At 38.7% G+C, this 15,418-nt stretch overlaps 1 protein-coding gene across 1 annotated transcript in view; it reads left to right on the top strand.

The window, feature by feature from the left end:
• The window catches only part of CELSR3 (cadherin EGF LAG seven-pass G-type receptor 3), a 649,278-nt gene that overhangs the window by 120,746 nt on the left and 513,114 nt on the right, over positions 1-15,418 (top strand). The window contains 1 exon segment of the mRNA XM_053689358.1: positions 3,269-3,907. Within this exon segment, the coding sequence (XP_053545333.1) occupies positions 3,269-3,907 (639 nt within the window).

The following is a 15,418-nucleotide window of genomic DNA, read 5'->3' as shown; positions in this document are numbered from 1 at the left end:
TGATTTCCGGCGATGTCTGTCCGCCTGCTCAGAGCTCAGAGCAGGCGGACAGTCTTTGTGACCGCTGCTTCATAACTGCTGTTTCTGGCGAGCCTGCAGGCTCGCCAGAAACACGGGGCATCAAGCTCCATACGAAGCTTGATACATATGCCCCATAGTGTGCAGAAAGAGTTTGTACCCTGAGAGTAAGGAGGGACTAAGCAAGAAAATATTTCCAGCCTAGTTGAGTGCATCTCTATGTTTTTTTCTTTAATTAATCTAGACCATATATACAGCTACTATGGCGTCTGTGGCTGTGTATTGCACATGTGTAAGATAACAACATTATTCCAAATCATCTCGTTTTACAAACAAAGGCCTTTTTTGTACTTTGTAAATGTCCATTTTGTTTCTAAAATAAAGTGCAAACTCGTGGTTGGGAGAATTATGATTGTCACAGCCATTGTTGTGCATGTATCGTATGAGCGATTTTCTTGCTATCTGCTTGGATCTGATCTGAACTTTTCTCAATATGGAAACTAGACAAGTGCATTCGTTTAGTTATGAAGGCAAATTCGTTAATGAAACGTGGATATTTGTTTTGTTTTCAGGAAACAAATACCCGAACAAATGTACCACAGCAATGAAGGAAAATGAATAAATACTAATGAAATTTGTCAGTATTTTTTTGTTTTCCTTTAAATTACCGTAGGGATTAAAAATACCTCTAGCGTGCTGGAGAGCCGCGCTAATCCTGACCCTTCTTCACAGAGCCCTAATATGAGGTTTAGAGCAACGGAATCCAGGGTCTGCACTAAAGGGGAAGGTACTTAAAGGGATATTCCGGTTGAAATATAAATGCACATAGATGAATTGCATCTTTGAATATAAATATATTTGCAATATACATGTATTAGCAAAAATGCTTCTAGTAACAGTTATCACTGTTTTAGTGTTAACATGTTTCTCTGCACGTGCATGTGAAGCATAGCTGGATATTCTCAGTGCACCAGCATTTTAAATACTGTAGCTGATCAGAGCACCAGTGGGGATTGTATCATGTCAACAATTAGCAAATTGAGTCATTACCTGATCGTACAAGCACCTTAGGCTCTCTGAGCAAGTGCTGTGTTTAAAACTGGTGCACGGTGCATTCTTAAATACACATTTGAAACAGCTATAGCATTTATTAGAAGCAGTTTTGCTATTATATGTATATACAAAAATGCTTCTGTTCAAAACTGAAATGCATTCATGCTGATTCCACTTTAGGCTAGAATGTACCTTTAAGCCCAGGCCCTGTGATCCGCCCCACTAAACCTGTTAGCGCGGTCTGGGGCTCTGTGAAGAAGGGTTGGGATTAGCGCGGCTCTCCAGCACGATATAGGTAAGTATGAAACACTACAGGTGATTTTATTCACCTGTAGCAAAGTAGCATTTACAGTTGTTTAACAGAAATGAATCACCGCAAAAATTCAGTATTTGTTTAGTTTAAAAGGAGACAAATACTGAATAGCACGGCAGCCAAATATTCAATAAACTACATTTTCTGAATATTCAGTCCGAAAGATTCGGCCGAACCAAATTTTTCACTAGTGCACATGTCTAACAGAAACGTTAAATTGTGATCACTCAGAACTTGAAAAACATTGATCAGGAGCCTAAAAACGCTGATGAACGGGATCAGAAAGATTTTAATCGACCCTATACGTATCACTTTGTTGCAAACACTGCTGCCATACAGTGCTCAAGACACGTGCACACTCTTGAGCCCACCTAGGTATACTTTTCAACAAAGGATGGCAAGAGTATAAAGTACATTTGCTAAAAGAATTAAATAGGAAAGTCGTTTGACCTCTCTGAATCATGAACGTTTAAATAATGACTTTCATGATCCTTTAATCCATTTGTTGGTCAACCTGTCTTCGTACATTAGATTGTTATTGTGTTGAAAGCCTCCATCGGTGCTAAGCAGAAGAATTAACCTAATGTGAGGCTGGCCACCCCTGCCACCATGGTTGACAGTAGATGCAGAGATCTTTTGATGATAAATTAAGCTGACTTTATGCCCAACCTATCTTTTACAATTAAGGTTAAAAAGTTCTACTTTGGTTTCATATGTGCAAGAGACATTTTATATCAAGGTTTAGGTGACATCTTCAAACTGTATATGACATGAATGTTGTTGTTTTTTGGTTATTGTTGTGGAAAATGGCTTCTACTTTGTAATCCTATCTCAAAGCTCAGGATGGTGCATAACACTCAAACAGGGTATAAAATGCAGAGTGCTCATATACTCAATAAATTCCTATAGAGCCTTTAGGGTTGTTGTTGGCCTCTTAATAGCCCAATACTTTTTTATTGCATGGCCATCAATTTTGGAGATACTTTATAATCACTGCAGTATCCTGGTGGTGCCATATTTCTTTATTTACTAACTGTAAGCTTCACAGTGTTCATTTATATATGTAATGCTTAGAAATTCTTCTTTATCCCTCTCTTGATACTTTTATCAGGTAGCTCATATGTATCTTTTGTTAGTCGTTTGCCCATTGCTATATGTGCTGAATGCAACCAAAAAATCTTAAAGTGATTGTCAATCCTGGTGTTTGTGAAACGCTAGGATTGACCATTGGAACAAATAAATACTTCATTCTGTAAGTTCCTTTATTTGTTTCAAGCATTTGCCACAATGTTTTGCTAAGAGGTGGCATTTCCACCTATTAGCAAATAGCCATCTGACACCAAGTCAGATTTCCCGCGTGGTTATTGGCTAAGAGGTGAAAAATTCACCTCTCAGCAAAATAGAGTTCTGCCGTGGGCTGCCTGAGCAGCTCAGTGTGGCGAACGCTTGAAACAAATAAAGGAGCTTTCAGCATGAATTATTTTATACTTCATATATGAAAGTCCCCTTTATTTGTTCCAGTAGTCAATCCTAGCGTTTCTCAAAGGATAGTATTGACAATCACTTTAAGTAAATTGTGCAGCTGATTTCATTTAGGGTTAATAAATAGAATCACTTCAGTTAATTAGCTTTGTACATTGTTTGGAATGTGAATTGTTTGTCTATAAAGTTACTTTCAAAACATTTGTTTTTAAATGAGAAGTTGAAACAAAACTTCTTCAAAATTATTTATGTTCCTTTTTTATTTTATACTTTTAACCACTGTTGTTATAATCATTGACATCTCATTTCTCCAAGATGTCTTCAGTGTCTCTGATATTGAACGAATGATAGATATATATATTTATGTGTGTAATAATGTTTGTCTCTTCTTCTCTATAACAGATGGAATTCACAGTGTGACAGCTCAGTGTGTACTCAGAGTCCTCATCATCACAGAGGACATGTTATCAAATAGCGTCACAGTACGTTTAGAGAACATGTCTCAAGAGCGGTTCCTGTCTCCACTTTTGACCAGTTTCATTGAGGGGGTTTCTACGGTATTGGCAACCCCAAAAGAAGACATTTTCATATTTAATATTCAGAATGACACCGATGTAGATGGGTCAATTCTCAATGTCAGCTTTTCTGCCCTGGTACCCCATGGTGACCGTGCTCAGTTCTTCAGTTCGGAAGACCTTCAGGAGCAGCTCTATATGAAGAGGATGACACTGACTTCAGCCTCCATGCTGGAGGTTCTCCCCTTTGATGACAACGTATGCCTGCGAGAGCCCTGTGAGAATTACATGAAGTGCATTTCAGTCCTAAAGTTTGACAGCTCTGCACCTTTCATTGCCTCGGAGTCTATTCTTTTTCGGCCCATTCACCCAATCACAGGGCTGCGCTGTCGATGTCCACAAGGATTCACTGGGGACTACTGTGAGACAGAGATTAACCTCTGTTATTCCAACCCATGCAAGAATGGAGGAGTCTGCACTAAAAGGGAAGGTGGATACACCTGTATTTGTCGAGAGCGTTTCACAGGTTAGTGCCTCTGTTATTATATGCCTTGAGTTTGTGTACAGACTAACTTGGTAATGACAGTGCTGTGTTGTTTGTCCAGTAATGGCAGTGATATGGTGTTTGTCCCGTAATGGCAGTGATATGGTGTTTGTCCAGTAATGGCAGTGATGTGTTGTTTATACAGTAACAGCAGTGATTTGTTGTTTGTCCAGTAATGGCAGTGATATGGTGTTTGTCCAGTAATGGCAGTGATGTGGTGTTTATACAGTAACAGCAGTGATTTGTTGTTTGTCCAGTAATGGCAGTTCTGTGTTGTTTGTCCAGCAATGGCAGTTTGTCCAATCTCCCACAATCACAGTGTCTCTTGTTGTATACATTTAATTTGACCAATTGCAGAGAGAGAAAGTTTGTGTGTGTTTGTATGTGTTCTCATGTATGTGTATATGTGTGTGTGTTTGTATATATGTGCATGTGTATGTATGTATCTGTGTTTGTGCGTATGTGTGTGTATTTATGTATGTGTGTGTCTTTGTGTGTTTATGTGTGTGTATATATATATATATATATATATATATATATATACTGTATATGTATGTGTATGTGTGGGTGGGTGTTTGTGTGGGTATGCAAAGCTCCCAAAGGGGGAACTAATATCTGTGTGTGGGTATATGTGTGTATTTGTGTGTGCTTGTGTGTATGTTTATATGTGTGTGTATATATACACAGTGGATATAAAAAGTCTACACACCCCTGTTAAAATGTCAGTTTTTTGTGATGTAAAAAATGAGACAAAGATAAATCATTTCAGAACTTTTTCCACCTTTAATGTGACCTGTAAACGGTACAACTCAATTGAAAAACAAACTGAATTTTTTAAGGTGGAGGGAAGTAAACAAAAAAAAAAAAATGTGGTTGCATAAGTGTGCACACCCTCTTATAACTGGGGATGTAGCTGTGTTCAGAATTAAGCAATCACATTCAAAATCATGTTAAATAGGAGTCAGTACACACCTGCCATCATTTAAAGTGCCTCTGATTAACCCCAAATAAAGTTCAGCTGCTCTAGTAGGTCTTTCCTGACATTTTCTTAGTCGCATCCTACACAAAAGCCATGGTCCGCAGAGAGCTTCCAAAGCATCAAAGGGATCTCATTGTTAAAAGATATCAGTCAGGAGAAGGGTACAAAAGAATTTCTGATGCATTAGATATACCATGGAACACATTGAAGACAGTCATCATCAAGTGGAGAAAATATGGCGCAACAGTGACATTACTAAGAACTGGACGTCCCTCCAAAATTGATGAAAAGACAAGAAAAAAACTGGTCTGGGAGGCTGCCAAGAGGCCTACAGCAACATTAAAGGAGCTGCAGGAATATCTGGCAAGTACTGGCTGTGTGGTACATGTGACAACAATCTCCCGTATTCTTCATATGTCTGGGCTATGGGGTAGAGTGGCAAGATGAAAGCCTTTTCTTACAAAGAAAAACATCCAAGCCCGGGTAAATTTTGCAAAAACACATCTGAAGTCTCCCAAAAGCATGTGGGAAAAGGTGTTATGGTCTGATGAAACCAAGGTTGAACTTTTTGGCCAAAATTCCAAAAGATATGTTTGGCACAAAAACAACACTGCACATCACCAAAAGAACACCATACCCACAGTGAAGCATGGTGGTGGCAGCATCATGCTTTGGGGCTGTTTTTCTTCAGCTGGAACTGGAGCCTTAGTCAAGGTAGAGGGAATAATGAACAGTTCCAAATACCAGTCAATATTGGCACAAAACCTTCAGGCTTTTACAAGAAAGCTGAACATGAAGAGGAACGTCATTGTTCAGCATGACAACGACCCAAAGCATACATCCAAATCAACAAAGGAATGGCTTCACCAGAAGAAGATTAAAGTTTTTGAATGGCCCAGCCAGAGTCCAGACCAGAATTCAGATAGAATGATCTGAAGAGGGCTGTGCACAGGAGATGCCCTCGCAATCTGACAGGTTTGGAGTGTTTTTGCAAAGAAGAGTGGGCAAATCTTGCCACGTCAAGATGTGCCATGTTGATAGACTCATACCCAAAAAGACTGAGTGCTGTTCTCAAATCAAAAGGTGCTTCAATAAAGTATTAGTTTATTATTTTAGTTTTTTTGTTTACTTCCCTCCACCTAAAAGATTTCAGTTTGTTTTTCAATTAAGTTGTACAGTTTATAGGTCACAATAAAGGTGGAAAATGTTCTGAAGTGATTTATCTTTGCCTCGTTTTTTACATCACAGAAACCTGACATTTTAACAGCGGTGTGAAGACTTTTTATATCCAATATATATATTTATGTGTGTGTGTGTGTGTGTGTGTGCGTGCGTATAGATGTATGTATGTGTGTGTTTATGCTTTGGTTTGTGTGTAATAGCACACAATAAAGTAAATACTGTTTAAATTGTTACACTCTCTCTCCATAGAGTAATAAACGTTGCAGTGACTCTCCAATCTCTCTGTTCTCTCCATTTCATATTATTTTTAATTGCTGTATCTCAATAGTGAATTAAGTAACTTTGCAAATTGAGAAACTGGAGAGACCATTTCAGTATTATTGGAGCTGTTATTTGATAGATATATGTAGAGTCCATATGGATAGATCATTTAAAAACAAATTAACAGGATATGTGCATGTGATGTAGCCTGTGTGTACAAAAAGGTAAAAATGTACAAATGCTGAACAACTTACAAGGATTTGTTTCATGAAAACAACTGCTGCATTGATTTGTCAGTAGATAGAATTGACTGTACTCAATAGCTGCTGTATTTGTGACTGGTTTGAGTGAATCATTATTTTATATTCTGTAATAAACTCAGAGACTCTGTATTAGGTATATGCTATTATATATATGATAAATAGTCTAAGGCATTCACCCTCAGCTCTCTGTTAGTTTATATCTCTCTGATTGTATTGTTGGATCTGTATGTCGCGCACGATCCATCAAGTCGCTGAACAGATGAATGTCCCAGAGCCCTCCGCAGAGATTTGCAAGTTTTGTTTACACTTGTGATAAACGTTTTATGGATTTTTGGGGATTTATCTGTTTGTTCTAGCGTCTCTCTGAAATGAGAATTGTTAATAATGTGGCGTATTGTAGTCCAGCATTCCTGTACAAAGTACCTTGCATAGCCTCTCATGGTAGGTTTAAATTCTAGTCCATTCCAATCAATTAGCAGTCCTCACAATAACCCACTTATATCACAAGCTTTACATATGCATTTGTGGTAAAATAGCAACAACTCTTCTGCAACTTGCCTGAAAGATAATCTGACAGTGAAATGCTTTTCTAATATATATATATATATCGTAACTATAGTATCAGAGAATGGAAGAGGGGACAGAAAGAGAGCTAAAGAGAAAAGTATGCCCTATGCCAGCACTAATCATAAGAAAAAAAATGTTTGCATTAAGTCAAAAAGGCTGGATGTCAAACCTGTAAGCATAAGAGATATAAGCCCCTCTCCTATAAACATGCCAAAAACACTAGTACTGCAATAATACAAAACTATAAACTTTAATATTCCAACATACTAATGTAGTAAACAGTATAAGAACGAGTTAAAATAATGACAATAAAGCTAAAACCTGACTATTGCAAGGAAACCTAACTACCAATGGCCATTGGGAAAAAGGGGAAATATGCAGTGTTCATGGTAAAGGCTCAGATGGTATCAGACAGCAAGACTCTATCTCGGGTATAGGCCTTATGAGAGTCTCAATATTCAAGCAGTCCCAATATGCAAACAGTCTCCAAGCAGTGACCAAACTGTCGCCTAGATTTAGAGTTCTGCGTTAGCTGTCAAAAGCAGCGTTAAGGGGTCCTAACGCTGCTTTTTACCACCCGCTGGTATTTAGAGTCAGTCAGGAAAGGGTCTAACGCTCACTTTCCAGCCGCGACTTTTCCATACCGCAGATCCCCTTACGCCAATTGCGTATCCTATCTTTTCAATGGGATCTTCCTAACGCCGGTATTTAGAGTCTTGGCTGAAGTGAGCGGTAGACCCTCTACTGACAAGACTCCAGCCGCAGAAAAAAGTCAGGAGTTAAGAGCTTTATGGGCTAACGCCGGTTCATAAAGCTCTTAACTACTGTGCTCTAAAGTACACTAACACCCATAAACTACCTATGTACCCCTAAACCGAGGACCCCCACATCGCCGCCACTCTTAATAAAAAATTTTAACCCCTAATCTGCCGACCGCACACCGCCGCCACCTACATTATCCTATGTACCCCTAATCTGCTGCCCCTAACATCGCCGACACCTACATAATATTTATTAACCCCTAATCTGCCCCCCCAACGTCGCCGCTACCTTACCTACACTTATTAACACCTAATCTTCCGCCCGGACCTCGCCGCCACTATAATAAATGTATTAACCCCTAAACCGCCGCACTCCCGCCTCAAAAACCCTATAATAAATAGTATTAACCCCTAATCTGCCCTCCCTAACATCGGCGACACCTAACTTCAAGTATTAACCCCTAATCTGCCGACCGGACCTCGCCGCTACTCTAATGTATTAACCCCTAAAGCTAAGTCTAACCCTAACACCCCCCTAAGTTAAATATAATTTTTATCTAACGAAATAAATTAAATATTATTAACTAAAGTCTTCCTATTTAAAGCTAAATACTTACCTGTAAAATAAACCCTAATATAGCTACAATATAACAAATAATTATATTGTAGCTATTTTAGGATTTATAATTATTTTACAGGCAACTTTGTATTTATTTTAATAGTTATTTACTATTTAATAGCTACCTAGTTAAAATAATTACAAAATTACCTGTAAAATAAATCCTAACCTAAGTTACAATTAAACCTAACACTACACTATCAATAAATCAATTAAATCAATTAACTACAAGTACCTACAATTAAATAAACTAAACTAAATTACAAAAAAAACAAAACACTAAATTACAAAAAATAAAAAAAGATTACAAGAATTTTAAGCTAATTACACCTACTCTAAGCCCCCTAATAAAATAACAAAGCCCCCCAAAATAAAAAAAATTCCCTACCCTAATCTAAATTAAAATAGTTAACAGCTCTATTACCTTACCAGCCCTTAAAAGGGCTTTTTGCGGGGCATGCCCCAAAGAAATCAGCTCTTTTGCCTGTAAAAAAAACACAATACCACCCCCCAACATAACAACCCACCACCCACATACCCCTACTCTAACCCAAACCCCCCTTAAATAAACCTAACACTACCCCCCTGAAGATCTCCCTACCTTGAGTCGTCTTCACTCAGCCGAGCAGCGATGTACCAAAAGAAGACATCCAGAGCGGCAGAAGTCTTCATCCTATCCGGGCAGAAGAGGACATCCGGACCGGCAAACATCTTCATCCAAGCGGCATCTTCTATCTTCATCCATCCGACGAGGAGCGGCTCCATCTTCAAGACCTCCGGCGCGGAACATCCTCTTCTCCCGACGACTAGACGACGAATGAAGGTTCCTTTAAGTGACGTCATCCAAGATGGCGTCCCTCGAATTCCGATTGGCTGATAGGATTCTATCAGCCAATCGGAATTAAGGTAGGAAAAATCTGATTGGCTGATGGAATCAGCCAATCAGATTCAAGTTCAATCCGATTGGCTGATCCAATCAGTCAATCAGATTGAGCTCGCATTCTATTGGCTGTTCCGATCAGCCAATAGAATGCAAGCTCAATCTGATTGGCTGATTGGAACTGTCCCATGTAGTACTAAAAAACCCCAGTACGGGATCTTTTAAGTTATTCCCTGGTCTTTTTCTGAATCTCAGGCCCCTTGGGACCATCTGTGATTCAGTGTACTTATTTAAACTCGAGATTTCCCATTTTAGTTTTAATTGTTTAATGGATCTATTGTTTTCTTTATTGGCTATGCTGAAAGTATCATTCACATTGCTTTCCCACTCATCATCATTAATAGTACCCATAATTGTTTATAATCTCCTACTACTGTCCAACTTAAAAATAAGACTTAGTGTTAGAAAGTGGCCATTGGTAGGTTTCCTTGCAATAGTCAGGTTTTAGCTTTATTGTCATTATTTTAACTTGTTCTTATACTGTTTACTACATTAGTATGTTGGAATATTAAAGTTTATAGTTTTGTATTATTGCAGTACTAGTGTTTTTTGCATGTTTATAGGAGAGGGGCTTATATATCTCTTATGCTTACAGGTTTGACATCCAGCCTTTATGACTTAATGCAAACATTTTTTTTTCTTATGATTAGTGCTGGCATAGGGCATACTTTTCTCTTTAGCTCTCTTTCTGTCCCCTCTTCCATTTTCTGATACTATAGTTACAATTAATCTTTATGCTCCCATGCACCTTCTGATATACTTATTTACATATCAGAGGTCAATCAGTGTATTATTAAATTGGGTTGAGCTGGCATTCCGCTTCCCTTTATATATATATATATATATATATATATATATATGCAGGTTCATTCTGAAATTATACATACTGCTAAAAACATTTACCCTATCTCTAGTTTAATTTTTTTTTTTCAATGTTAAACTGCACATTTATGAACACTATAGGCCAGAGGAGCACAAAAATATTAGCACTATTGTGCGTTAACAACGCTTGAGCACAGTCAATACCGATTCTATTTTTGCTCTTAAATTACAAGCTGAAAGTTATTTTTTATTGCTTGAGCAAAAGTCTGATGTGTACGAACATCTAGATGTCGGATAGCACAGGTGCTTTAAATCCCTCACATAAAATACTTCTATGGGGACACACAGTAATATTTGTTTAAGTAGTGAAGTTCTTCAGTTAGTTCTGTGCAATACTATTTTAGTGAAACGTAAGCCAAAAAACAGTTCATACGTCAATCCACCTATCTATCCATATATATCCCAAGGCAGAACATGTTATGTCAGAAAATCCAGCATATCTGCAGAAATAGAGTGACACATCCAGTAACTGTTAGCGCTTTCGCTTTGCAGTGCTGCTGCATAACAGGCTGTTCTCTTCAAATAGCACTGTGCTCTGGATGCACGGTGTGGTTTCCTTAACACAGTGCAGCCAGAGCAAAGTGCTGTTTGAAGGGAACAGTCAAATACTGAGCAAAGCTGCAAATCTGCAGTGCATTGATTGATGACTGGCTCTCAGGGATTTTTTCACACCCACCCCCTAGTCTTTCCCAGTCTGCAAAGCTGTAACTCCTGACTGTAAACATGGTAAATAATGTTGTCCCTTTGCTTTTCTCAAAGTTACTGAGCAGAATTTATCAATCAATAAAAGTGAGTACCGGCACCTTTAAGTTTACATAAAAAGCACTGTATATATATATAGGTGTATACGTATACACACACATACACACATACATACAGTTTTGTTCCCTTTCCAGTCCCACACCTTATCATATACCAGATCCCTTTAATACTGCCTAAAAACTAGAAAGGACAAACATGAAATGTGCATAGGTGCATTTCAATTTTAAATAGAAGCATTTTAGCAATATACTTTCATTAACGTAATTTGTTTCTAGTAAACGTTATTACTGTTTTTCTGTATCATACGCACATATCCCTTACGGCCCTTACACCAATAAACAAACACCATGGGGCCTATCTATCAAGCTCCGAATGGAGCTTGATGCCCCGTGTTTCTGGCGAGTCTTCAGACTCGCCAGAAATGGCAGTTATGAAGCAGCGGTCATAAAGACCGCTGCTCCATAACCTGTCCGCCTCCTCTAAGGCGGCTGACAGACATCGCCGTAAATCAAGCCGATCGAGTACAATCGGGTTGATTGACACCCCCCTGCTGGCGGCCCATTGGCCGCGAGTCTGCAGGGGGCGGCGTTGCACCAGCAGCTCTTGTGAGCTGCTGGTGCAATGCTGAATATGGCGAGCGTATTGCTCGCCGTTTTCAGCGAGGTCTGGCGGACCTGATCCGCACTGTCGGATCAGGTCCGCCAGACTTTCTTAAATAGGGGCCCATGCCTGATCTAAGAGACAGGAGTAGCTTGTAGGATACAAATGATATCTACAGAAGCAATACACATCACTACCAGCTCTCTGAGGTGTGGTGTTTAAATACTGGTGCATGAGCTCTCACAGCATATGTGCGTATGTCGCAGAACAACTTTTACTAGAAGCATTTTTACTAATGAAAGTATATTGCAAAAATGCTTCTATTTCACATTGAAATGCACCTATAGAAGTTCATTTTTGACCGTTCTATCCCTTTAAATTAAGAAACTTTTGCTTCCTAAGTATTAAATCTACATATATTTTAAATCCTTTTTTAATAGCATTTTCATGTATTTTGTTATGTTTGTTACTAGCAAGCAATAGTCATTTTTGCCAGGGTTGTGGTGGTTATGGGGTTAATAGAGAGAGAGGTTTGGATATGCTCAACTTGTAATATCAAGGGAAATGAGGCTAGTACGCTAATTAACGCTTCCCATTATCAGTACCACACACACAAGACAAGTCTTTGATTACATTTTTAGCTAATGACAATACCAAATTGATAAGCTCAAATTCAGCGTGTAACGCAATCAGTATTGCTCGACTTGTAATCAGACCATAGGGTCAGTAATGCAAACATTACATGCAGTAACCTATTAGAGCTTTGCATTAGACTGTCCCATTAAGAATGTTAGTTATAAAATGACTCAAAATCATACAAAATGAATATTGCAGAAATAAAATTAATTAAATGAATTAGACTTCCCCTCTTGAAAACCCATTGGTGAGTTCCACACAGTAAAGCTTGGCTATTTCTAAGCTTCTTATAGTATTAAAGGGATATGACACCCCAAATTTTTCTTTTGTTATTCAGACAGACTATACAATTTTTTAAAAGATTCAATTTTACTTCTGTTATCAAATTTGCTTCATTCTTATGATATTCTGTGTTGCAGAGATACCTAGGTAGGCATCTGTAGCACTACATAGCAGGAAATAGTGCTGCCCTCTAGAATGGATAACATTCTTGCAAAACTGCTGCCATATAGTGTTCCAGACATGTGCATACTCCTGAACTCTCTTGGCTTTTCAACAAAAGATACCAAGATAATATAAAAATAAAAGTAAATTAGAAAGTTGTTTAAAACTGTATTCTCTATCTGAATCATGAAAGAAAAAAAAATGTGGGCTTCATATCCCTTTATAGTTTTTATATAAGGTCAGTTCATGTGTTAATAGACAAAATCATTTAGTTTTGGTTTATTATAAAGTTGATTTTATTGATAATAAGTGAAAAAGATCACATATTGGGCTATTATCACCATTGATTAGCCATCATAATTTGCTTTTAGTTTAACTAGATTTGCCTGTTGTAACATTTGCTTTTTGTCCCTTTACTTGGACTAGAATGACTCAGATAAAGAGAATGTTGCACATTGTTATTGTACAGGATTTGTGTGTTGTACACAAGAGCTGCACATCTGTTTACAAATGGTGGTGCACGGGCATCAAATAGCATCTTTAGTGGGTACTTGTTCTTAAATATAAAGAACAAAATTACAAGGGGGTTCCGTGCCCCCTCTTCCGAAGCCCATGAGGGCTACTGACATCATACTGCTAGCAAAGTGTACTGAATCTTAGCCTCTGTATATCAAGTTGTCTGGTCTGATTTATGCTTGATCTATAGCAACTATCTGTGCCTATTTGTGCCTCAGCATCAGTAGACGGTAAGCACAGGTACTCGGCCTCACTGTGCCGTGCGGCCCTCTGTGAATTGTTAGCAGCAGGTTATAATAAAGATATTATTATTTAGAGCCAGAGGGTTTGGCACAGTTTTGTGCTGTTACCAAGTTAAGGAGCACATATTGCATTTTCTGTATGACGAGCTGCAGGAGCTATAAACGGAACTGTCAAAGTGAAGTCAGTTTATTGTGTGTGACATAATTATGCTGCTGAGCTTTGTGACACGCAGTCTGGGGAGCAAAGAATGCCGGAGAGGTACCCAGCACACACACGATTATAAGTCACAAAACATAGTGGAACAAAAAAAAATGGAAAATTGTGTGTCTACTGAACATCTTGATATTTAATTACATCTGCCAGCGAGATTGTATCTGTTGACTTCACAGCGGTACCTCAGGAGAGCAAATTCACATAAACGTTTCAGTTGCAGTTATGCTGGAGTTTCTCAATCTCTTCTGAGTTTAAAAGGCAGACTGTATAGTGTCCCAAAACCCTGAGTAAAACTGCTACACGTATGTGCTCTGTTATCTTTTGTCTCATTTTAGCAATCAGAAGTTATCTCCATCACTAAACACAGATGTTACTGCTGCAAACAGCAGGGTAGAACGTTCTTCTGGTTTTGGCATCATCAGTAAAAAAAAATATTCAGCCCAATAACAGATCTCACAACTGTCTCTGGATATTGCAGGATTGTCGTCCCTCCTGCAATCTCCTCCATCAGGGTAAATGACTGTTCTGGTGCCCCCCATGACACACAGACTTTACCCAGCCACTCCCACAGCATCTACATGTCAATGCCCCTCAGCTTAACTTACAAAACACAGGTGGGCCACCTCTCACAAGTCCCCCTTCACCTACTATGCTGGGAGGTGTACATTATGCTTTCATGATGTATAGGTTTGGCAGGTTTTTCACAGAACTCTGCTTCTGAGAGATGTCCCATGTTTTAATGATGAGAAATGTAAGTCATGTTAATATTTAGCTGTAACTTGTCAACATTTCAGCTGCTGTTTACATCCTTCTCAGTCTAGGGCTGGTGCTTTCATAAGGCAGACCGAGGTGGTTAGCTTAGAGCGCCCCCACAGGGGGAGGAGAGAAGTGCAGGGTTACACACCAAGCAGCAGGACATATTATGTGGGGAGTATGACATCATTGTACTTAGACAAAAACTTTTTTTGTTAATTTCTTTTTATTTAAAGAGCCATTATAGTGAAAATGGCATGCTCTAATTTGCTAGAGCTTATCATGTTATCACTAGTGACCATGCGTTTAACTCTCGTAAAGGGAGAACCGCTGCTCCCGGCATTAAATTTACCCAATCAGCAGGTTCACTATGACCTAATCACTAAAATGGAACCTCTACAAAACTAGCAGTTTTGCTTCTTTTTGTGTAGTATCTCTATATTAGCAACTCTTGCAGTGAGTAAAGCTTTCTTGATAGGATAGGCAATTGCCAATTACTCTGTTAGGAATGAAGAAATCCTTCTTGGAATTTAAATTAGTCACATTGGGTTTTTCAATGGAATATTGCCCACTGGGATTCTGTTTTATCTTTTCTTTGCAGACATACCCAAAAATAATGGAAATTTAGATGCATGGGGCCGATTTACCAAGCCCCGTATTGTGCCGAATGCACCCGCTGAAAACATTAAGAAGCATCGGTCTTAAGAATTCTGCTCCTTAACTCGCCGCTACCTCTAAAGCAGCGGACAGCAATCCGCACAATCACATACGGTCGGGTTGATTGACACCCCGTGCAGGGGGCGACATTGCACAAGCATTTCTAGTGAAATGCTTGTGCAATGATAAATGCCGACAACGTATGCTATCAGCAT

Source organism: Bombina bombina, chromosome 7 (genome assembly GCF_027579735.1).
Source record: "Bombina bombina isolate aBomBom1 chromosome 7, aBomBom1.pri, whole genome shotgun sequence".
NCBI lineage: Eukaryota > Metazoa > Chordata > Amphibia > Anura > Bombinatoridae > Bombina > Bombina bombina.
Note: the sequence above shows the minus strand (reverse complement) of the source record. Positions and strands in the feature narration are given on the sequence as shown.